General features: G+C 39.3%; 1 protein-coding gene across 7 annotated transcripts in view; it reads left to right on the forward strand.

Moving 5' to 3' along the window:
• The window catches only part of FMNL2 (formin like 2), a 329,619-nt gene that overhangs the window by 184,134 nt on the left and 119,791 nt on the right, over positions 1 to 25,694 (forward strand). For all 7 annotated transcript variants that reach the window (XM_040229083.1, XM_040229081.1, XM_040229084.1 and 4 more), the window contains exon 2: positions 7,813 to 7,896. In XM_040229083.1, coding sequence (XP_040085017.1) covers positions 7,813 to 7,896 — 84 coding nt within the window. The remainder of the gene's footprint in view (positions 1 to 7,812; positions 7,897 to 25,694) is intronic.

Consider the following 25,694-nt stretch of genomic DNA (forward strand, 5'->3'; position numbering starts at 1 on the left):
ACCTATATGCAGGTCAGGAAGCAACAGTTAGAACTGGACATGGAACAATAGACTGGTTCCAAATAGTGAAAGGAGTAAGTCAGGGCTGTATATTGTCACCCTGCTTATTTAACTTCTATTCAGAGTACATCATTAGAAGGGCTGGAAGAAGCACAAGCTGGAATCAAGATTGCCAGGAGAAATATTAATAACCTCAGATATGCAGATGACACCACCCCTATGGCAGAAAGTGAAGAGGAACTAAAAAGCCTCTTGATGAAAGTGAAAGAGGACAGTGAAAATGTTGGCTTAAAGCTCACCATTCAGAAAACGAAGATCATGGCATCCGGTCCCATCACTTCATGGGAAATAGATGGGGAAACAGTGGAAACAGTGTCAGACTTCATTTTTTTGGGCTCCCAAATCACTGCAGATGGTGACTGCAGCCATGAAATTAAAAGACGCTTACTCCTTGGAAGAAAAGTTATGACCAACCTAGATAGCATATTCAAAAGCAGAGACATTACTTTGCCGACTAAGGTCCATCTAGTCAAGGCTATGGTGTTTCCTGTGGTCATGTATGGATGTGAGAGTTGGACTGTGAAGAAAGCTGAGTGCCGAAGAATTGATGCTTTCTCACTGTGGTGTTGGAGAAGACTCTTGAGAGTCCCTTGCACTGCAAGGAGATCCAACCAGTCCATTCTGAAGGAGATCAGCCCTGGGATTTCTTTGGAAGGAATGATGTTGAAGCTGAAACTCCAGTACTTTGGCCCCCTCATGCAAAGAGTTGACTCATTGGAAAAGACTGTGATGCTGGGAGGGATTGGGGTCAGGAGGAGAAGGGGACGACCGAGGATGAGATGGCTGGATGGCATCACCAACTCGGAGGTGAGTCTGAGTGAACTCTGGGAGTTGGTGATGAACAGGGAGGCCTGGCGTGCTTCAATTCATGGGGTCGCAAACAGTCGGACACGACTGAGCGACTGAACTGAACTGAGCTTTGATTCTGACTGGATTCTGATCTTCAGTTTTTGAATTTCATTTACTGGCTTTTTCAACTTTGCTTTTTGATTCAAGTTGTGTGTGTCAACATCACCAATAATACATGATACAAGTCTGGGTTGAGGTCTAGCTAGTCCAGTTCCAACTGTGACTATAGTTAACACCACTGAACTGTACACTTACACATGGTTAAAAAAAAGCAAATTTTCTACTGTATGTTTTTTTTTTTTTAACCTCATGTTCAAAGAAATGTAATGGTTCCTTCGTTTAAGGTGCTGTAGAATGATTGTACCTTTATCATTCAACAACTGTCAGTGATTGTCTTAGCCTTTTCTCTAGTAACATCTTTTCCCTCCTTGCATAAGCACTGCTGCTTATGAAGTGTATGCAGGTGGTTGTGTAATAGCAGAGTTTCTGTTTAAAATCTGGTGACTTAATACTTGAAAGCTTTGATTTAGAGATTATAAGAACAAAAGTATATTACATAAGGTGTATTTGATATAATTCACTTTCACTCCTGTGTATGCATGTTTCTGTGGATTTCTCAACAGGAGCCTTGAAGATATCAGGGAAAAAGAGGATCTTTTGCAAGGTTTCGTTGTTCCCATGAATCCAGGGCAAGAGCTGAGAGCAGAAAACTCTATTCCCTAAGGCTTGGGTTTATCTGGTTCTGAATGGTTTGGGTACTTTCATTCTTCTCTGTGTTGTATATGATAATCTGTAAGTATCACTTCTAACGTATAGACTCTTATAGACTCTCTTAATCATAATTTCTCCATGAAATACCAGAAACTTGCATATTGTGTTGTTATCTAGTTATTAAATCTTCCATTTTTAAAATATTCTGAGATGGAAAGTGAATTAAAAACAATATAGACCATAAAGGTAACTACCCCTTTTGTTTGTCATTTAGTTGCTAAGTCATATCCAACTCTTTGCAAGTCCTGTGCACTGTAGCCCGCCAGGCCCCTCTGTCCATGGGATTGTCCAGGCAAGAATACTGGAGTGGGTTGCCATTTCCTTCTCCAGGGCACCTTCCTAACCCAGGGATCGAACCTGTATCTCCTACATAGGCAGGCGGATTCTTTACCACTGTGCCACCTGGGAAGCCCCTAAGTAACTTTTGGATTAGACTAATAATTACAGTTGATACTGATCTGAATCTACTGGCAACAAGACCAAAACAAAGTTCAGGTTCCATGGTTTATTATATGTGGCAGAAGGATGTGTAAAATATTTTTCTTTTCAAGGAAATGTTGCTAGAATTGAACTTGATTTGTTACCCCATGAATTCTAATAAGTAATAGACATTATCATTGAGCTTTTATAAGAAAAAAGGCTCTTTCGTTTGTAGACTTTGTCAGTAGCTAAAGCATAAATGCTAAATCAGTGAAGATATTGTCAGACTGAATAGTATGATTGAGTTAGTTTGCTTTTCATTGATTCAGCAGCTTGTTGAGTGCCTCCTGTTTGCCTTGTACTGTATCTGATAAAGAAATTATCCCTGAAGTACTTAGTTGGGGGGTGATTTAGGTAGGCTAACAGATGATTACGGCACAGTGTGTGTGGTGCTGTGAAGGAGAGATGTATACAGTGTTGTCAGAGCCCAACCAGAGGGTATATCCTCTTGGAGTAGTTGGGAGAAGGTTCTAATGGTAAATGATATTTGAGCTGATTCTTAAAATTTGCCAGGTAGAATAGAAAGGGACATTCCTTACAGGAAAAAAAAAATGCCCTTGAATGATCTGATTAATTTGAGCTAGAAACTTGTACAATCTAGAAAATACAGGATTAATATTCACTCGGTTTTTCAACTCAGGCATCATATGTCTTGGTGGTGGACAGGGATGCCTGGTGTGCTGTAGTCCATGGGGTCGCAAAGAGTCGCACACGACTGAGCAACTGAACTGAACTGATCATCTCTCTTCAGTGGACCCTTGGCATGTCCTTGAGCACAGCAGCTTCATGACTGAATTTCCTCCTGTGCCTGCAGGGCAGGTACACTGGCATGTGGTCAAAGCCTAGTACATACGTATAGGTTGAATCCGTGGAGGGAAGGAGTGCTCTGTGTTGAGATATCACTAAGTATATATGAGGTTGAGTTGTTGCACGGGCTAGGACCACTTGGAAGTTGTACATTTTCTGCTGAATAGAAGGGCAGTACATTTTTATACAGGCAGTAGTGGAGCCTGGAGAGATAGCCAGTGTTGTTCAGTGGCTAAGTTGTGTTAAGACTCTTTGCAACCCCATGGACTGCAGCACAGCAGGCCTGCTTGTCCTTCTCTATCTCCCAGAGTTTGCCAAACTCACATCCATTGAGTCAATGAAGTCATCCAACCATCTCATCCTCTGTTGTCCCCTTCTCTTCCTGCCCTCGATTTTTCCCAGCATCACGGTCTTTTCTAATGAGTGGACTCTTTACATCAGGTTCCTCAGAAAATAGCTTGGGCTCTCGGGAGTTACCTGCACATACATTTAGCTTGGATTTCCAAGGTCTTCCCTATACAGCTCAAAAGGAATGAATGCATTCTCAGAAAGTCTAAGGGCAGTTCTTGCCAGCTAATCACAACATCCCTGAACTTTAACCAGGCCTCTGTGGAGGGTCTGATTTTAAATGGAGCTGCTTTCTCACAGTCCTTGTAGATTTATTAAGCTGGGTAATGTATACCTGAACTGCTCAGAGGCTTGACCTGTTTAAGAGTTGATTTTAAATGCTTGGTGAGTGATTACCGAGTGTATGTTTTTATGTGTGGGTGCTGATGATAACTAGTTCTCAGGTTCAAAGTTCTCAGGACTCTTCTCATTCAGAAAGATGCAGACGTTTCTTCTGACCTTCAGAACTGTCCATCTGCCTGACTGCTTGAGTGTTTCCTTGGCTGTTTCATAGCTATCATATACCTAACCAGTTAGGGCCATTTAGAAATCTTATTCGTCACCACCTCCGTGCCATCTGCAGTGTGCCCCTCTTAAACAGACAACCGTTCACCTAGTGACTTAAGGTAGAAACCAGGTATTAACACTCAACATTCTCCCTCAGCCCTTAAGTCTGTCCAGTCAGTTTCACATACTATTTCTGACATCTATCCACCTGCTTCAGTCGAGAGCTCACCTTGTCCCAGCCTACCGGCATTCATTCGAACTACTGCCCTGGCTGCTGCTGTTCATTTGAACTACTCTCAACTGGTTCCCCTGTTTCCATTTGTGCTGTTTCTGATCAGTTGTCCATAAAGCACCCATGATAATCTTTGTAAAACATAACCTGATTATGTCATCTCATGCTTACAAGCCTTCACTGGTTTCTCATTGCACTTTGGAGCAAAGGAAAAGTATTGACTCCAGTCCTACGTGGCTGGACATGACCTAGCCTTGACTCACCTCTCCAACTTTATTTTTCCCTCATTTCCTCTCTTTTGTTTTCTCTCCAGCCATGTTGACTCACTTTCAGCTTTGATGTATCCAACTGTTCCTTACCTTAGCATCTTTCCCCTGTTTTCTCTGCCTAGAATACTGCCATCCACTCTTTACCTGACTCACTTTTTCTCATTTCTGGAACTTACCTTAATTGTTATCTTTTCCTTAGGAAGTTTTTCCAGATGTTGTTCAGTTGCTCAGTCATGTCTGTCTCTTTGCGACCCCATAGACTTCAGCATGCCAGGCTTCCCTGTCCTTCCGTATCTCCAGGAGTTTGCTCAAACTCGTGCCCATTGAGTCAATGATGCCATCCAACCATCTCATCCTCTGTCGTCCCCTTATCATCCTGCCTTCAATCTTTCCCAGCATCAGGGTCTTTCCCATGAATCAGCTCTTTGCATCATGTGGCCAAAGAATTCAGCTTCAGCATCAGTCCTTCCAGTGAAAATTCAGGGTTGATTTCCTTTAGGATGGACTTGGTTTGATCTCCTTTCTGTCCATGGTACTCTTAGGAGTCTTCCAGCACCACAGTTTGAAGGCATCAATTCTTTGGCGCTCAGCCTTTTTTGTGGTCCAGGTCTCACATCCATACATGATGACTAGAAAAACCATAGCTTTTTCATGCTCTCTGTCCATGGAATTCTTCAGGCAAGAATTGCCTTCTGCAGGGGGTCTTCCTGACCCAGGGATCAAACCCAGGTCTCCTGCATTGTAGGCAGATTCTTTACCATCTGAGCCACCAGGAAAGCCCTCCTTGCAGATAGTTAAGTTTATAAGTTGCCTTCTGATAATCTCTAACAAGACTTATCAGAGTTTGAGAAGATTAGTTTGTTTCATCTTCATCTCATTGGAATATGATGCCCCATGGGGACTATATCTGTTAGGTTCCCCACTGTGCTGTGGAGCACAGTGCTTGTACTAGGGTGGTGCTTCATAAACATTTGAATGAAAGACTGTTTTATTAAAAGAAAAGTCGATCCAGAAAGGATTATCTTGGCTTTCTCTTTATGGTAACAACAGGGCCTGCATCTAATTTCCGTAGCACTATTTGCATACTGCTTCTGCGTGATTGTCTTGTGGAGTACTAACAGAAAGTCAGTTATTTGCCGTTCTACTTCAGTGCCAAAAAAAAAAAAAAAGGGCCTATCATTTTTAGTGTTTGTCCTTGGAGTCCAACAGACTAAGTTTAGGTCCTGTTTTCTTCTGTAAAGAAGTCTAACCTTGAGTAAGCACTCCTAGGCCTGTTTTCTCATTTGTAAAATTGGGGAAGTTATATCTATCCCATGGGCTTGTTATGAAGATTAAATTAAATTATGTATACAGAGTGCTCATACAGTGCTTGGCACCTTGTAGGAGTTTAGGCATTCATTGTGTTACCCCTTTGTATCACGAGAGGTTAATAAGGACTCAGGGAAAAAAAACTCATTTAATCTACCTTATTATAATCTTATTGTTCTTATTTAATGCACACCCAGGGGCACTAACATGAGGGTCAAAATCAGTTTAAGAGGAAATAATCTATCTTTTGGGTGCAAATAAGCAATGATGGGCTGGTTATTTAATGACCAATAATGTTGGGCTCCCTCAGAAAGACATGTATGGAATTCTCCTTTGCTTTATCGCAGGGGTGGTTGTTGAACATTATAAAAGTGTAATTGCAGATAAATACAAGTAGTTATTTTCTGTTTTACTTCAAGTAGATATTCCATAGAGATAGGCCATATGAAAATATTTTTCCCATTTTAGATATTTTTATGGAGAAACCTTGGCAGTATCATTGAAAACTCTGGAGTCCAAAGATTTTCTAATAATGTTGTAAGTTTTGGGGTTATTAAAAAATTAATATTCTGAAAAAGGTTATTAGATTCAAATTGATAAGTGGTACATATCTACTATCTCCTTATGCGCATTAGTCTGGATACTAGATTGAGCTTTGGGGAAAATGCTTCAGTTATATCAGTCAAAATCATCAAAGGTTAATTGTCTGCTATTAAGTAAGAATGACTTACCCACCCTCACCTCTATTAAATTTGTTTTGCTGGATGACATGAGACAGTAATGGTGGCAAGAGGAACCATTTCTCTGTAAGTCCACGTCCTCCAGAGAGCTAGGGGTTTGAGTATTATAAGTTCAAGACCTCTGCATTTGTCTACTCAAATATTGACCCAGGCAAGGGGCTATATTATTTATTATGAGCCAGATATGATTTAGAGTGTTGATACAAGGGTTTAGATGGGACAGTTAGTACATGAAATTAGTTGAATATTTGGCTCAGTTGTTTAAAGCATGGGAGCTTTAGGGGGATCGGGGGAACAGGTAGGAATTTCTTCTGGGGCTCTCTCTTTTTGCCATGCTCCATGCCCGAATATCGTGAAATCACATCAGACCCAAGACAAGTATCTTGAAAATGTATATGATTGGTTATTTGGGACATTAACTAATGTGTATGTACCTGGTGTGCTTAGTTGCTCAGTTGTGTCCATCTCTTTGCGGACCCCATGGACTGCAGCCCTCTAGGCTCCTCTGTCCATGGGGATTCTCCAGGCAAGAATACTAGAGTGAGTAGCTATGCCCTCCTCCAGGGGATCTTCCCAACCCAGGGATCAAACCCAGGTCTCCTGCACTGCAGGCAGATTGTTTACCGCCTGAGCCACCGGGGAAGCCCTCGGAAAATTACCATCAACACTATAGAAAGTGTGCTCTATTAATGGAGGAGGGTTTCATGAAGTCTGATGTCTGGACGTCTTTTTAGCTCATGATTCATTTCTACTTCCCAGCTAAACTGAGAGTTGAAGTTACTGATATTAACCCATGTCATGAAGGAGTGCTGTCATCTCACAGAGGGGACAAAAACTGGTTGCATTGTTTTCTTCTTTCATCTGTTCCTTTACTCCTAGTCTTTCAAAGTGAGTCAAAGTTGATGTTATCTATCAGTGGTTCTGTTCATTGAGTTTTCTTTTAGTGTTTTCTGTTCTGTGTCTGGTGGGGCTGTAGTACTTCAAAAGGAATTGGGAGCAAATTTTGATAAGGATATAACAAAATCAAGTTCCCACTGTTCAAAATGGAAGACTCTTATGCCTGGAAAAGAAAATTGGGACAGTACCTTCTCAATAACCTCTGGTGCTTTGTTGAGAAGACTGGGAGCCGGCTATTAAGTGAAGAAGTAATTACTTTTGCTGAAATGCAAGTCTGTAGTTCAGAGCAGACCACCCCAGTGTCCCAACATAGGACTTCAGAGCCTGTCTCCTCCCATTCAAGCAATTTGATAGTTAAATGACTTGTGTAGGGTGTTTCTGTTTCATCAGATGCTAGGACTTGAAGTCATTAAAGAACCACAGTAGTAGTCTTGGGCCTGTCCATGAGTGGCCTGATATTTTTGTTGTGAGATATGACATATTTTCTTTTTTTTTTTTCTTACAGAATGCTATGAACCTACCCCCTGACAAAGCCAGGCTGCTGCGGCAGTATGACAATGAGAAAAAGTGGGAACTGATCTGTGATCAGGTAAGAAACACTGATGCTTTTTCAACACACAGTGAGAGAAGAGAACCAGATTTAAACCCTAAATATATCAGACTTTTTCCAAGAGACACATGGATTTCTGTTTTGTGATTTGCCTTCCTATTTCTCATGACCAAAGAAAAAGTTAGAAAAAGACATTTTATTCTTGCATTATTTTAATTCTTGATTTTTAAATGTTTTGCAGGTAAAATTTCTGATAAATCTGGTCAAGTGGTCAAATCAAATTTAGCTGATCTGTTTTTCTATTTATCTTACATAGCAGTTTATGCTTCTTGAATAATGCAGGTTCTCTAATTTAGATGGCTTCTCTGTTTATGTGTGTGGATACATATTGATGCCAGAAGGTGAATTGTTTATAAAGAGATGTTACTTAGGATGATAAAAAAATTATTTCATATTTTGGCAAGTCTCCAGCAGGTGTTTTTATCATTCAGTTCAGTTCAGTTCAGTCGCTCAGTCGTGTCCGACTGTTTGCGACCCCATGAATCGCAGCACACTAGGCTTCCCTGTCCATCACCAACTCCCGAAGTTCACTCAGACTCGCATCCATCGAGTCAGTGATGCCATCTAGCCATCTCATCCTCTGTCGTCCCCTTCTTCTCCTGCCCCCAATCCCTCCCAGCATCAAAGTCTTTTCCAATGAGTCAACTCTTCACATGAGGTGGCCAGAGTACTGGAGATTCAGCTTTAGCATCTTTCCTTCCAAAGAAATTCCAGGGCTGATCTCCTTCAGAATGGACTGGTTGGATCTCCTTGCAGTCCAAGGAACTCTCAACAGTCTTCTCCAACACCACAGTTCAAAAGCATCGATTCTTCGGTGCTCAGCCTTCTTCACAGTCCAACTCTCACATCCATACATGATCACTGGAAAAACCATAGCCTTGACTAGACGGACCTTAGTTGGCAAAGTAATGTCTCTGCTTTTGAATATACTGTCTAGGTTGCTCATAACTTTTCTTCCAAGGAGTAAGCGTCTTTTAATTTCGTGACTGCAATCACCATTTTAATCATTAATTTGTAACAAATTTATGTTCTTCAGAGGGATATAAAATAAAAAGGGAAATTCTCCATTTTCTTTCTCTCTACCCTCCAAATTCTACATTTCTGAGGTCCACTGGTAAGACTGAAGTATCTCTGTCTAGTTTGTTTTTGTTTTTTAGAAACAATATGTGAATACCCACAAATACTCTTCTGTATCTTGATATTTTCATAATACCCACAAATACTCTTCTGTATCTTGATATTTTCATTGGTATACATGTCGTTACCTCATTCTTTTTAAATGTTACATAATGTTCTGCTGTAATTGGTAGTAATTTAGGGAGCACTTCACTGCTGGGCTAGGTACCAGCTAGTTATGTCAAGTCTAGAAGGCTCACCCTCTAAAGTTAGACTGTGTATATTATGTATTAGCTCTTTGACTTTGTGCCAGGAATGTCTTCAGGGGGGTTGTGCCCCTCTCTGCAACCCCCGCCACCCTGGAAATTCCTGGGAGTGTAGTAGTTCCTAACTCAGCTCCCTTGGGTCTCTGCTGTGGGACAGATTGTGGGGAGCAGAGGCATTTTCTGTTCCTAAAGGTAGAGGGTCCATGTTTCCCTAAGGAATAGATGTCTGCCGTTCTCATGGAGCTTCTGAAGCGCCCATTGTGTGTTGTTTCACTTTAGCTCCTGGACTAAAAGAGGATGAGGACGCCATCCTCTCTTCTCCATGCCATATTGAGCCCTATGAGTAGATAGAGGCCGAAGAGAAAGCGTATTGCCTAGGATCATGAGGCAAAAGAATAAAATTTTACTGATACAATCTTCTTCCTTAAGACTTAACTTTCAATAAACATTACCTAAGTCTATTATTGCCAGGAAAAATGATTTTATGATAGTGAACAAATAGTATAGTGATAATTAGTATAAAGGAAAGGTAACCATGCAAATGAGAGAGATCCAAGGCAGGGGGTTAGAAATCCTGGATATGACAGGGAGCCTAGGCACAGGCAAAGGAAGGTTGTCTTGGGAGGTGGTTTCTGTCTCCAGCATACCGGAAAGGAAAGCCTGTTGGTGATGGACTTCTAATAGCTGTGCTCCTCTCAGCCCGTAAGTAGCTTCATAGAGTTGGTGGTGAGGTCTGGTGGGGATCTTGAGACAGGGGAGCAACAAGTCAGTTATCTTCATGTTTCTGAGTTACAAATTTTCCAAGTTCAGGTTATTATTTCCCTTCAATGTTAATATGCCAGGGTGTGGATGATTGAGTTACTTTATCTGTTCCTCTCTGGTGGTCAGTCTCACAGGTGCTGACAGCTGCAAACGGAAGTGGCTCTGTCAGTTGTGAAGTAGCATATGTGATTTGTTAAAAATAGTGAAATGATCGTAAGTATTATTGCCACTAACCAACATTTAGTAAGCAGATTTTCTTCATAAGAGTTTTGTGTTAAATCTTGAAAGCAGTCATACTTATTAGTATCTCCATTTGACATACAGGGAAACTGAGACTTAGAGATTAAATCATTGCCAAAGGTCACATGGCTGTTATGTGGTAAAGGGGTGTACAAGTCTGACCCTGGAGAATATGCTCATTCTGGGGGCTGTTCCCTTAACCACTAGCTCTTTACTTCTTTCCTTATAATATGCTAAAGTGTGTGAATGATATACTAAAAATAAATGTAAAAATACATGTTATCTCTATTTCTCCAACTTGCATTCTGGTATGCTTTTCTGAGAGCGAGAGGAAGCCGGGAGTTGGAAGACAGGCACTGAGCCACTGTTATGGTGAACTACCATTTTTGGTTAACTTAGTTATTGTGGGAATTGTGGCCAGCAGAAAACTGGACTTTCTGTCACATATAGGTAACCCATTAGTATGTCACATACATGAGTTTTGTTTGTCCTATGTATATTTGTGAGGTGAAAGATAAAAACCATGAGTTTAGAGCATTCATAATGTAGTATTTATATGGCAAATATAATGCTTTGCTATTTGTTGACTATCTGTTATCAACAGGAATTATGTCATATGTGTTTATGGTACCTATATATATCTGTCAATGGTACCTAATCTGATAGACACTCAAAATTCATTTGCGTTTGTGATTTCATTTATATGGAATGTCCAGAATAGAAAAAGTTATTGAGTCAGAAAGTAGATTAATGGTTGCCATAGCCTGGGAGTGGGGGATGGGCAGTAACTGCTAATGTATGCTGGTTCCTTTTTAGTGTGACAAAACTTACGGCAAATTACATAGTGTTGGGAATTTCATAGTGTGATGATTGCATGGTCTTATGAATATCTTAAGATTATACACTTTAAAAGTGTGAATTTTATGATATGTGAATCACGCCTCAAAAGAGACATTTGCTTTTACAGCAACCAGAGATAGGGAAAAAAGAGGTGTGGAAAACTCAAGAGAAATAACTAAATGAGTGGATTTTCTTTGGATCCTAATCTGAACAAACCAACTATGAAAAGACTTAGAGAAAATTTGGGATATTTGACTTGTGAATCCAAAGTAATTATTAGATGATTCCAAGAAATTATCATTGACTTTGTTGGGCTTGGTTTTGGCCTTGGATTAAATAAGGATCCGTCTTTTTTTTAAAAAAATGGTGTACTAATATAGGGGTGAAATTATATGACTAAGAGTTTTCTATTAAAAAAACTTTATCAAAAAATGGTAGATAAAGGAAATTTGGGAAAATCTTTAGTTGAATCTTGGTGGAATATGTTAGATTATAATATAATCTCAAGTTTTGTGACTTTTTGAACATGTATAATACAATATTTAAAAACAAAGATGTTTGCTATTTTAATGATCTTCATTTTTTTCCCCTCATCTGTAAAATGTAGTTAATACTAACATTCTTAAACTATTTTGAAGATTGGAGGTATGTATATAAAGTACATAGACTAACCCTGGATACATAGTAAGTGCTTCATAAATGGTATGGCTGCTTTTGCTGCTGCTGAGCAGTCCAGGTATTAAGTATTGGACCCATGATTATTTTTAGTGTCAATTTGTCTTCAAAAAATTCAGGAAAATTTACTGTGTTGAATCAGTCATCATGTTCTGCAAATATATGATTTAAATACATGGCAGATGATGCAGTCAGGAAAAGCCACAGCTATAGATTTTCAGTCCAAGAAAATATCAAGGTGAACTTCTTTTTTGTGAAGTCTTAAAACAATGACCATGGTGTTTTGTCACTGCTGCCTGATGCACAAGCCATTCTCTGGACACAGAGGCTTTGTGCACAGTAGCGTACTAAATGCAAGTGATAGTTTTATTTCTTTTAAAGCGAATAATGAAGATACATTATCTGTTATTTTAAAATACATTGGAGGCAAGGTGTGAAAAGTTACAGGCAAGGTGTGAAAAGTGAAATTGGATATTAAAGAAATTTAATTCTGAAAGGAAGTATGTGAACATGAGTGTTGAAGGACTTAGGGAAGGTTACTTCAGGCTTTAGTCCTATGAAAAATTATTATGTGGACACTGTGAGTCATGGAACTGGTCATGTTTCTCCTTTTTTACCCTTGGCTGCCAGAATGTGCAGAGCTAGGTCTGTGTTTGCCCTCACGCAGCATACAGTATCTTGGTGGGCTATGTTCTGTTTGCCAATCTTATCTCATGGCTTCATCAAATTTTTCCTGCCCCTATTTTTCCTCCACACTGATTTCCTCACTTTAAAAAAAAATGTTGTATGAAGCTGTAAAGTTTGATAAATCTTCTTTTTGAACAAGATGAACATAAAACATATCCAATTATTGGTGAATAAAAATTATGTTTTCACAGATAATAACTTTTCTATATGCTGTGTGCATTGTGCACATCTACTGTTTTCCTTTAAGGAAGTGTATATAGAGGGTCAGAATAAATGTCTTATTGTGATTCAGCTTCGAATTCTGTTGAATACAATTCACCATTTGTTGGAATCATCAAAATTTCATACTTTCAGGGTGTTGTAATAGGCTATCACTTATTTTGTAAGTCTTTGGATAGTTCTCTTCCACCAAGAGGCTTCCCTGGTAGCTCAGCTGGTAAAGAATCAGCCTGCAAAGTAGAAGACCCCAGTTCAATTCCTGGGTCAGGAAGATCCCCTGAGAAGGGATAGGCTACCCACTCCAGTATTCTTGGGCTTCCCTGGTGGCTCAGATGTTAAAGAATCTTCCTGCAATGCTAGAGACCCAAGTTCAGTCCCTGGGTTGGGAAGATCCTCTGGAGGAGGGCATGGCAACCAACTCCAGTATTGCCTGGAGAATCCCAATGGACAGAGAAACCTGGCAGGCTACATAGGTCCATGGGGTCACAGAGAATCAGACATGACTGAGCGACTAAACACAGCTTCCACCCATTCAAGGGAATGGGCCATGTTTATTGGTGCACCTCCGCCAACTGGCTTAGTGCCTACGGAAAGTGTGTTGAATGAAAGAGAGAATAGCTAAATAATGTTTGGGGGGCAGTGGACAAGAAAGAAGAGAAGGCAGGAGGAAGAAGGTAGAAACGGTAGAAAGTATAGATTTGCTGTTTCTTTATCCTTTTCGCCTTCCTCTACCTGTTGATGTAATTAGCTTGTGATAAGTGAAACTAAACTTCAGTGCTCAATTCTGGAAACTTTAGTAAAGAGGGCAAGGTGCCTGATGTAGATAAGGAGGAGTTTATATGGGCATATCGGTGATGAACCTCTTATCTCTGCCTCCCATGGTCAACTGAAAATCCAGTTCTCTGGCTGATTTCAGAAGCAAAGTAAAAATTCTTGAGAGTAAATCTCAAAGAGTTTTCAACAATAACAGTATTTCAGCAGTATCTGTTAGTCCTTTCCTAGAAATACTGCATAAATGTAAAGATGACTAGAATTTAACCAACATCACCTAGGTCTCAGAGGTTAGAAGTGGGAAAACCATATAACTCGAGTCTGAGTGGGAAGATAGAAGCTGAGAAAAGAGAGGCTTTTCTTTTGGATTTTGCATGGTGTTAGGTGAATGGCAGAGAACTTATTTCTGTGCTGTAGTCGCAGTCAGAGTTCCATGAGGCCGTCAATACAAGGACTCAGTGGGGGCAATGAGCTAGTTTTATTATAGCCTGAGATGACAGTGTGAGAGTAAAATGCTGAACATGCTGAGTTCTTGTGGCAACTGCACACAAAACTACAAGCTGTGTAGCAGTAAGAGATCTTTCTCATTGGTCTTTTTACCTGGGCAGAGAGGTAAAGCCCTTGCTCATGCTCCTGTGCTCCCTAATCACAGACCCTCTTCTCCCTAAACATAGACCTTGTGCCCGCTAAACTCAGGTCCTGTGCTCCCTAAACTCAGGTCCTGTGCTCCCTAAACTCAGGTCCTGTGCTGTACTGGTTGGCTTTGAGATCTTGACTATTTCCCATGCATGAAGGGTGGAGGCTGCACATACAGACCTTAGAGATCTGGATGAACTTAAGACTTTAAGATTATTATATGTGGAAGGGTTGTTAGAAGTCATTTATTTCAAGCCACTCTTTACATTTTTTCCTACTAGAAAAGTCAACAAATGCTTGTCAAAGAAAAGAAAATTTAACTGTCCTGGATCATATGAAGTAAAGCAGAAGTCCGTTTGCCTTTCCTTTCTGTTCACCTAACTTACTTTATAGCTGATGAAATGGAGGCTCAAAAATATAAATGACATGGCCAGTGCCAAGGCCACTCTGGCTATTTAGACAAGAACACCAATGACAAGCTCCAGTCATGAGCCTTTTCAGTTATTAGGGACCTGGAAACAATCCATTAAAACAAACATTGTGGTAGGTAAGGGACTACCACCAAGGCTTCATTCTGTGGCTTCTCAGGCAATTTTGGTGTAGAAGGGGCATGATCTATAGAACTTAGCGGTGGTGGTGGACTTGGTTCATAAGTTTCCTCTGCTGGGTAAGTGGAAATGGTCAGTCAAAAAGTCAGGACCTTGCAGATGACTAATACTGATGGGTATAGATTCTGTGAATATATATAATCTTGTCCCCAAAATGTTAGCAGTACCACACCTGAGCTGGGTTAGAAAGCTTTCCTGTGACTTTGCTGGAGAACACAATTTTGTTTTTTGTGAGGGACGAGGAAGAGGGAGTTGATTTGGCACAGCTCTACCTTGCCCCCCTAATGGCTGACTCTTGCTTGGCATTATAACCTAGCAAGAGACCGGGGTCTTTCCTTACTTTGCTTGTATAGAATGATATGGGAGAAGGGGATTAAACAAAAACAAAAAAGGGGAGAGTGAAGAAGTGGCAGGAAATCATACCCACTTAGACTCAGCTTCCTGTGTTTAGCACTTCAGGGAGATCAGATTGCAGCTCTCCAGGCTTGCATGTGTCCTGGTCAGCAATGGGGAAGGCCCTTCCTGCCACTCAGCGGGTGCTGAGCCAGGCCAATGGCTCTAAGGTACTCCAGTGTGCTAAGATACTCTAGTGCACAAAGGTACTCAAGTGTATTCAGATATGCCAGTACGATGAGAGTAATTTTCTTTAAAAAAAAAAAATTTATTTATTTTTGATTGGAGGACAATTGCTTTATTACGTTGTGTTGGTCCCTGCCATACATCAGTGTGAATCAGCCATAAGTATATATCCCCTCCTTCTTGAACCTCCCTCCCACCTCACATCCCACCCCACCCCCATGTTGTCACAGAGCACCAGATTTGAGCTCCCTGCATCATACAGCAAATTCCCATTGGCTGTCTATTTTGTATATGGTAATGTACATGTTTCAGTGCTACTCTCCCAATTCATCCCATCCTCCCCCACTGTGTCCACAATCCGCTCACCACATCTGCATATCCATTGCTGCATTGCACCTAGGTTCATCAGTGCCCTCTCTCTAGATTCCATATTTATGTGTCAGGTAGCTTTCTTTCTTTCTTTTAAATTTATTTTAATTGGAGGCTAATTACTTTACAATATTGTGGTGGTTTTTGCCATGCATTAACATGAATCAGTCACGGGTGTACATGTGTTCCCCCGTCCCAAACCTTCCTCCCATCTCCCTCCCCATCCCATCCCTCTGGGTCGTCCCAGTACACCGGTTTTGAGTGCCCTGTTCCATGCATGGAACTTGGATTGGTCATCTGTTTCACCTATGGTAATGTACATGTTTCAATGCTATTCTCTCAAATCATCCCACCCTTAGTTTCTCCCATGGAGTCCAAAAGTCTGTTCTTTACATCTGTGTCTCTTTTGCTGTCTTGCACATAGGATCATTGTTACCATCTTTTAAAATTCCATATATATGCGTTAATGTACTGTGTTGGTGTTTTTCTGACGTACTTCACTTTGAATAATAGGTTCCAGTTTCATATCATTAGAACTGACTCAAATGCATTCTTTTTAATAGCTGAATTCTGCTGTGTATATGTACCACAACTTTCTTATCCATTCCTCTGCTGATGGACGTATAGGTTGCTTCCATGTCCTGGCTATTGTAAACAGTGCTGCAGTGAACATTGGGGTACACGTGTCTCTTTCAGTTCTGGTTTCCTTGATGTGTATGCCTAGCAATGGGATTGCTGGGTCATATGGCAGTTTTGTCTCCAGTTTTTTAAGGAATCTCCATATTGTTTTCCATAGTGGCTGTACTAGTTTGCATTCCCACCAAGATTGTAAGAGGGTTCCCTTTTCTCTGCACCCTCTCCAGCATTTACTGTTTGTAGACTTTTGGATGACAGCCATTCTGACCAGTGTGAGATGGTACCTCATTGTGGTTTTGATTTGCATTTCTCTGATAATGAGTGATATTGAGCATCTTTTCATGTGTTTGTTAGCCATCTGTATGTCTTCTTTGGAGAAATGTCTGTTTAGTTCTTTGGCCCATTTTTTGATTGGGTCATTTATTTTTCTGGTATTGAGCTGCATGAGCTGCTTATATATTTTGGAGATTAATTCTTTGGCAGTTGTTTCATTTGCTATTATTTTCTCCCATTTGGAAGGCTGTCTTTTCTCGTCTTGCTTATAGTTTCCTTCATTGTGCAAAAGCTACTAAGTCCCATTTGTTTATTTTTGCTTTTATTTCCATTACTCTGGGAGGTGGGTCATAGAGGATCTATCTGTGATTTATGTCAGAGAGTGTTCTGCCTATGTTTTCCTCTAGGAGTTTTATAGTATCTGGTCTTGCATTTAGATCTTTAATCCATTTTGAGTTTATTTTTGTGTATGGTGTTAGAAAGTGTTCTAGTTTCATTCTTTTACAGGTGATTGACCAGTTTTCCCAGCACCACTTGTTAAAGACATTGTCTTTTCTCCATTGTATATTTTTGTCTCCTTTGTCAAAGATAAGGTGTCCATAGGTACATGGATTCATCTCTGGGCTTTCTATTTTGTTCCATTGATCTATATTTCTATCTTTGTGCCAGTACCATACTGATGACTGTAGCCTTGTAGTATAGTCTAAAGTCAGGCAGGTTGATTCCTCCAGTTCCATTCTTCTTTCTCAAGATTGCTTTGGCTATTGGAGGTTTTTTTGTGTTTCCATACAAATTGTGAAATTATTTGTTCTAGTTCTGTGAAAAATACCGTTGGTAGCTTGATAGGGATTGCATTGAATCTATAGATTACTTTGGGTGGTATACTCATTTTCACTATATTGATTCTTCCGATCCATGAACATGGTATATTTCTCCATCTATTTGTGTCATCTTTGATTTCTTTTATCAGTGTTTTATAGCTATATATATGTCTTCTGTTTCTTTTGGTAAATTTATTTCTAATTATTTTATTCTTTTCATTGCAATGGGATTGTTTCCTTAATTTCTCTTTCTGTTTTCTCATTGTTAGTGTATAGGAATGCAAGGGATTTCTATGTCTTAATTTTATATCCTGCAACTTTACTATGCTCTCTTGTCTTTTTTAACACTACTGATCCTTATCATTTGAATGTATTTAATCATTAAGAATATAATTCTTTTTAAACCCCTCACTTAATTTCTAGTACTATTTCTTTTGAAAGCCAAGGAAGTTACTTACTGGATAACTTGCTAAGCTACTTTGCCACTAGAGTCAAATTTCCTAAAATATTGAAGAGCATACATATATCTTTTTTTTTTTTTAAAACTATTTGTGTTTCTGTGAGCCAGTTAGGGCTCTTCTGTGCTAGGTAAGCATATATTACTGGATACCAGTAAATGATTTCTTATGGACCATCAGATTCCAGATCATGAGGGTTTGTCCTTGGAGCCCCAGGGGAATTAAATGAGGCGTGATGAGAAAGAGTGGGAAGGATGGGTTGTAGCCTGCTTCAGTGTCAGCTCCAGGTTAGTCATTGGAACAGCATATGGATGACAGAGGATGAGATGGTTGGATGGCATCACTGACTCAGTGGACATGAGTCTGAGTAAACTCTTGGAGACAATGAAAAACAAGGAAGTCTGGTGTGCTGCAGTCCATGGGGTCTCAAAGAGTCGGACATGACTTAGTGACTGAACAACAGTAGGTAGCATACTCAGTGGGATAGAAGCTGAGGGAAAAGATAGTGATGCAGCCACAGTCTTCCCCTTGCTCTGTTCCCTCTCTTCTTGCTCCAAGACTCTAGGTTTAATCTGCCTTCGGCCTCCATCCCCAAGTTCCAGGCTTTGACTCTGTGTTTAGTACCACTCACTTCATTGAGGCTTTCAGCTGTCTCCTCAGCAGACAGCCATCTCCTCTGCCTCTCCCCCTTGATTCCTCTGGTTCGCTGAAATTATTACTGTATTTAATGTTATTTGGTGTTAAATTGTTTGAATTTCTGCTATATTTCCCTAATCCTGTGATGTGTTGAAATACTATTTATTTCAAAATCATTCTAGGTTTTGGGATCTGTTTCATTCATTTTAAAGTCTGTCTTTCAAACCCTTAATATATTTTTTCTTTTTTTACCGTTTTGGTTGTTTGATCTTGCCCTTTTGTGTAATCCTCATTTTTACTATGCATTAGTTGGATTTTTTGTTTGATATTTTGTTTTCTAGTTTACCTTAAAAATTTACTGTACATCTTATAAAAATGAGAATTTTCTCTTGTATCCAAATAAAGTCATCACAACTAAAATGAGTAAGTAATTTCTTAATAGCATCTACTGCCCAGTTCATATTTCACAGTTTTCTTAACATTCTTCCTACCTAGTTTTGTTCAAATGAAAATCTAGTCCAGAATCAGGCACACATTGCATCTAGTGGTTATGTTCTTTGTTTCTTTCAATCTAGAACAGAGTTTTATTCATGATGCTCATATAGTAAAGTGACCAGGTAAGCCATTTTGTAGAAGGTTTTGTTTCCTGCATTTACCTGGTTGATGAGATGTCTGAGCTCCTGAATTTCCTGTTAACTAGAAGTTAGTTGTAAAGATATGGTAGATTGGTGCTGAACATCTTTTGACTGGAATATGAGACAAATAATGTCTATCTCACCATTAGATAATGTATGTTTTTCCCTCATGCAGAAAGGAATCTGTGGGCTGTTATTTTGGCATCACATGTCCATCTTGTTACCTGTCAGCCTTGTACCTCATGAGTTTTAAAATCAATTACCAATTTTTGGCTGAATCAATTTCATTAAGAGTTGCAAGAGGGCTCTGTAACAACCTGGAGGGGTGGGAGGGGAGGTTCAAAAGGGAGGAGACATATGTATACCTGTGGCTAATTCATGTTGCTGTATGGCAGAAACCAACACTGTATGTAAAGCAATTATCCTTCAATTAGAAATAAATAAATTTAAGAAAAAAAAATTTTTTTTAAAAGACTTGCAAGAAAAAATCTCTGAGTTTTTAAAATTTTATTTCCCTTCAACATTAAGCTAGCACCTAGTGATTCATCTGGTATTTGTTTACCCTGTAATATAATCATCCCTGTAATTCTTTCCCTCAATTGTCATTTCTCACAGTAAGGCCTTAGTTTGATACCTCAAAAGGTGACAAATGAGTTCTCTTTGGCTTCCTTTTCTAAATAGCATTGTGAAGCCATGGATTTTCATAGTCAGTGTATTTCAGTCATGAGGGCTTTTTTTTTTTTTTTGAGGCTCACCTTAACAGCACTTTAACATTTGAGAACTCCTTCATTCTGGCTCCTCTGTCTTTTTGACATGACCCTATTAATTCTTTAAGCTGGCTCTATGGTGCAAAAGTCATTTCTTAGGAATAACTTGTACTCTCCTTGCACTAGACCTAGAATAAGACATTTCTCCAAGGAGCCCTATTCTTTTGCCTGGGGGTGTGGTATTAGAAGTTGTCATATTATTAAGTTGTCACAGCTCCTGGGTGAATTTGCTTCTCAGTTTAAGTGTCTAGACCTTGAAAATGTATGTCTAAACATTGTAAGTTCATACTGGTATTTTCCAAATTAATTTTTATAAATAAATTAATTTATTTTTTATTTTTTAATTATCATTTTTTATTGAAACATTTGATTCCTAACATCAATAATTTGTCTTCCTATAATATTAAAAATTTCAAAATAACAATCAATATCATTACTAACTAAAATATTACTAAAATTACTAAGTGAAGGCTATTTTTTTTTCGTATTTTTGTATCCTCAGAATGCATCCTATTAACAATGTCCCATGTACTATGATTTGAAAGTATCAGCACTTGATGTTGATACCTTTTCTGTTATTAACTTCCAGTATAAGTTAGAGTAATGCTAGTTAACACACAGATGCTGTATTAGATTCCTAGGACTTCCATCACAAATGACTATAAACTCCATGGCTTAAAACTACAGAGTGTTTTATCACAGATCTGGTGGCCCAAGAAGTCTGGAACCAAGCTGTCTGCTGGGCCATGCTCCCTCCAAGGCTCTAGCGGAGAACCCTTCCTCTCTCTTCGAGCTTCCAGTGGCTGTAGGCATTCCTTGGCTTGTGGCTGTGTAACTCCAGTCTCTTCACATGGCCTTTTCAAACTCTTCTCTTGTGTCTGTTTCTTCTCTTCTGTCTCTTATAAGGACACTTAGCACTGGATTTGAGCCTACCTGCATCCTCCAGGGTGATCTCAACTCAAAATCCTCAACTTCATTGTATCCACAAAGACCCTTTTCCTAAATATAGTAACATTCACTGGTTTTCGCGGTTAGGATATAGGCATGACATAGGGGTTGGGGGACACCATGGGACCCACTATGTAGATACCCAAGACACTTAATGATTTACATAACAAGCTTGTCTTTCACATAACAATCCAATTTAGTACTGTTGATCACGGGGTGTTAAATTCTACATTATTAATCAGGGACCCAGGTAAGGCTGTTTTCAACATAAAGTTTCAGCTTTGCAATCAAAAGACGAAAACGAGGTGCACACCTGGGGAGTTTTTTGGAGCAGGCAGTGGCAAGTGTTGTTGTTCAGTCATGTCCTACTCTTTGTGACCCTAGTAAACAGCTAGTCTCTGCTATGATTACCAATTTTGATAGTCTGATAGTTTAATTCATTTTAGATTGTATTCAACTTAAAAAATTTTTATGTATTTATTAGTTTATCCGTTGAGTACGCATTTAGTCGTACAGGTGAGAGTAAGAGTAGAGTGAGAGAGGATATGAGTCTGAGTTCTCTCAAAACAGATGACCTCATATTTGGAGTTGGAAAGAACTCTAAATGGTTAATATTCGGTTGGCCAAAAAGTTCATTTGGGTTTTTCTGTAAGATGTTATGGAAAGACCCAGATGAACTTTTTGGCCAACTGAATAGTATAATACTAGTCTATTATGAGGTCCAGTAGGGGACCAGACCAGGCATGATTGGCTTTGGGACATGCATTTTTGCCAAATTAAAAAAAAAAGAATTGTCTCTGGGTTGAGATTTTAAAGGAACTGTCCTTTTCTTGAAGTCTCCAAACTAGAGGAAACGTATTGAGTTAGTTGCTCTTAAAAAGAAGACAGCTTTCTTTCAGTTTCCCTCCAGAAAGCAAAGTTTCTCTTCCATAATGACTTACTCCAGGCCTCCGATTTCTTAATTCTGAAACAATGGAGAAACTGTCAGAGGAGTAGATGCCAACTCTCTGTATGGTGAGCCTTCTGATGTTTACTATCTCTGGAGTCATGGAAAATTAAGCCTGAACCCGGAAACCAGTTTACATCTTCCCTCATCCAGAGGTGCCCTTTGTCACACAATTTTTATAGTGGGAAAGGACGCTGGCCTTTCCCACAGGGATCGAGAGAGGAACAGAAAACGGGGAGAAGGTCAGCTAAACAAGGAGGGGAGATTATTTCTTTTTAAAGGAATCCTTTTTGGCAGCTTGATGTGAATGCTTTCTCAGAAGTGCTATTTGGCATGAGCAGCCAGAGCAAGAGGCCTGGGGCTCAGTCTGATGTGAAGAGTTTATCTTTTGCCAAAATGAACATGAACATCACATTGCCTGCCTTCCTGCCTGTGAATACTGGAATTACAAGACCCCCTAATTCGCCCCCACCCCGCTTCCTGCACCTTAAAACAACTAAATTGCCTGAGCTGACTCAGACAACTTGGTTATGCTGTTTTAAGAAAGCTTTATTGTATGAGCACCTTTTGTAAACTTGGGGATACTATTACAGGAAAGGACGACTCAGAGAGTCAATTTAATGTATATGAGCTACACTGAGCTTGACCTCTGATACTATCTTTTAGGAGGTAATTTATTTATTAAGGTGTATTAGCTGAGAATTTCAACCAGGTAGTATGAATACTACTTTATTTTAAGCCTTGGAAATCTAGCTCATCACCTTTGCTGTGGAAGGTTGTTTTTGTTTAATTTTCATGAAAAAGATAAGTCAAGTGACTTTTGGGAAGTTATCCGGCAAGTGGTTGAGCTGATACTAAAAAAATACTGAAAATTTTTTATGTTCTGAGAAGCACCATAATGGTTTGGAAAAGGTTTTTGAAAAAACCGCCAGTGGATGACGTGGATCACCACCGTGTGATTGTGGCTCTTTTCATCAATCCATCCATCAGTTAAGTGACTTATTGAGTACACACTGTGAAGAGTGATGAGCTGGGTGCTGTGACGCTAGTGGGTCAGAAAACACAGTGCTGAATCTTTCAAAAGAAGGGCTTCAGGAAAGAATAAGACATCATCTTAAACATAAATAATGAAAAGATTGTTTCTCCAATGGCTTAGCAGTTAAAGAATCCGCCTTGCAATGCAAGAGACTCTGGTTCAATCCCTAGGTTGGAAAGATTCCCCTGGAGGAGGAAATGGCAACCCACTCCAGTATTCTTGCCCAGAAAATTCCGTGGACAGAGGAGCCTGGCGGGCTACAGTCCATGGGGTTGCAAGAATTGAACGCGACTAAGTACATACAAGCACAATGAAAAGGTTTAATTTATTTCTTTTACGTTTATTTCTTTAGGCTGCATTGGGTCTTAGTTGCAGCACTTGGGTTCAGTTACTCTGCAGCATGTGGGATCTTAGTTCTCAGACCAATGATCAAACCCACGTCCACTGCGTTGTAAGGTAGATTCTTAACCATTGGACCACTAGGGAAGTCCCAAGACTAAATTTAAAACAGAGCTTTCAGTCCCATATTCTCTCCTACTTCTCTGTAGCATTCACTGTAGATCTTGATGAACTTTAAATTACATGTTTTAAAAGAAGTTATTTTCTGAAGTCACTGAGGAAATTAAGGTATCTGTTGTCTTTATCCCTGCCATAGTAGTAAAATAGCATTTTAGTTTCACTTAAATAGCAAAAATAGGAATTAAAAAAATTATCTGTTTTTTAATTGAAGGATAATTGCTTTACAGAATTTTGTTTTCTGTCAAACCTCAACATGAATCAGCCATAGGTATAAGGAATTGGTTTTGATTTCCAGTTAGACTGTAGATGTTGTGGGTGCAAAGAGATAGAAGGAAAGTGAATTAGAAATGTGGTTTGGGTTTATGCATACAGCTGTATGTAGGGGAAGAGATTGTGTGTAATCTGTATCAACATGATGGATATTAGCTATGGACCAGACCATGGTTTTGCAGCATCTTCAGGTACTAGAAATACCATCATTGTGCTGAGATTTGTTACCTCTTCACAAAAACTTTGATCCAACAGCTTGACTAGGCTGTTGAGGTATGGGCTCATAGTTTCACATAGAATGTTCCAAGTCCATCTAAAGTCCTATGAAATAAACACCCGTAATAGATGCGTTATTGTATTAATATATCTCTGTCACAGCTAGCAAATGTTTTCAACGATGACCAATTTCAAAGGAGCTGCTTCCACGTCCCTTTTTAGCCCGTCCTTGTCAGGCACTGCCTGAGAGCCTGATTTAATGACTAATTTTGACCATGTGCATCACAGATTGAAACTATCTGAACCTTGTGATCTGAAGATTAAAAGAAGGGCTTATTAGAAAGAAGTGGGTAAGTGTGTGTTTATTATGTTAAATAGGAAATTGTGGAATATCTAAAGGAAATCATAAAAGACCCAACTGGAACTTAGTTTTAAGATTTGGGTTTTCAGGTTGGTAGCACATGTTACTTTTGTTTTTATGTTTTAAAAGGTGAAAATATATCTAGGAAAATAGAGATGTGTGTTGGGTTGCCTTAAACTACAGCAGATTGAATAAGGATGGTGGACAAAGCAAATCTCATGAAATGTCAGTGAAGATAAAGTAATAATTTGAGGAATGCAGGTACAGTCGGACGTTGATGGAAACAGCTGTGACACAATTCCCAGAATTTTTATTTGTTTAAGTAGAAGTATGAATGACTTATGTAAATATTTTGGAAATTGTAAATCTAAGAGATCTGTATGATCCCCTTGGAGTGCATTATTTATTACAAATGTATTAATGGTAAAGTTGACTATTTAGCTTGTGGATTTCTTTTTAATTATGGCAAGCGAGACCAACAAAATATCAAGAATAGCCTTTAGAAAGAGGTATGCTCAGTAACAAAGTAAATAAATTATCAAATAAATTACTTTGAGCTACTGTTTATTAATCATCTTCACTGAGGTATAATTTATATACAACAAAGTTTACCAGTTGTGCTTTCCAAAGTGGCTGGACCATTGTGCATTCCCACCAGCCGTGTCATAGAGTCCCAGTTACTCCAGACCCTCACAACCCCTTGGGTATTGTTTTCTATTGTTCTAGCCATTTTTATGGATATATAGTGTTATCTCCCTGGTGGCTCAGCTGGTAAAGAATCCACCTGTAATGCAGGAGACCTGGGTTTGATCCCTGGGTTGTGAAGATCCCCTGGAGGAGGGCATGGCAACCCACTCCAGTATTCTTACCTGGAGAATTCCCATGGACAGAGGAGCCTGGCGGGCTAGAGTCCATGGTGTTGCAGAGTTGAACATAACTGGGGGAGTAAGCACAGCACAGCACAGTGGTATCTGGAACTGTGGTTTTACTTTTCCTTTCCCTAACGATGAATATCTTTTAATGTGCTTATTCGTCGTTTGTGTACTACCTTTGTTGAAGGATCTGTTCAAATCTCTTGCCTATTTTTAAAAATCAGGTTGTCTTATTATTGAACTGTTGAAGTTTTTACTGTTGATACATTTGTATTTTATTAGAAAATTAATCAAAACATCCAACTTCAAATGACAGAGTAAACAAATTGGTACCATTAAGTTGGAGCTGATGTCAAATAATCCAGAAGTATCAGGTCCTACTTCCAACTTTGTGTAGAGTTTTTTAAAAATATATTCTAGATACAAGTCTATCACATATATTTTACAAATATTTTCTCCTAGTTTGTGCTTTGCATTTTCATATTCATAAGTATCTTTCAGAGAATTAAAGTTTTTCTGGTAATCAGAATTTAGTTTATCTTTTATTTTTTAAGTGGTTCATTTTTATAGCCTAAGAAATCTGCACACTTAAGTCAGACAAAGATTATCTCCTAT

The sequence above is a fragment of the Oryx dammah genome, unplaced genomic scaffold, assembly GCF_014754425.2.
Source record: "Oryx dammah isolate SB20612 unplaced genomic scaffold, SCBI_Odam_1.1 HiC_scaffold_27, whole genome shotgun sequence".
In the NCBI taxonomy this organism is placed as follows: Eukaryota; Metazoa; Chordata; class Mammalia; order Artiodactyla; family Bovidae; genus Oryx; species Oryx dammah.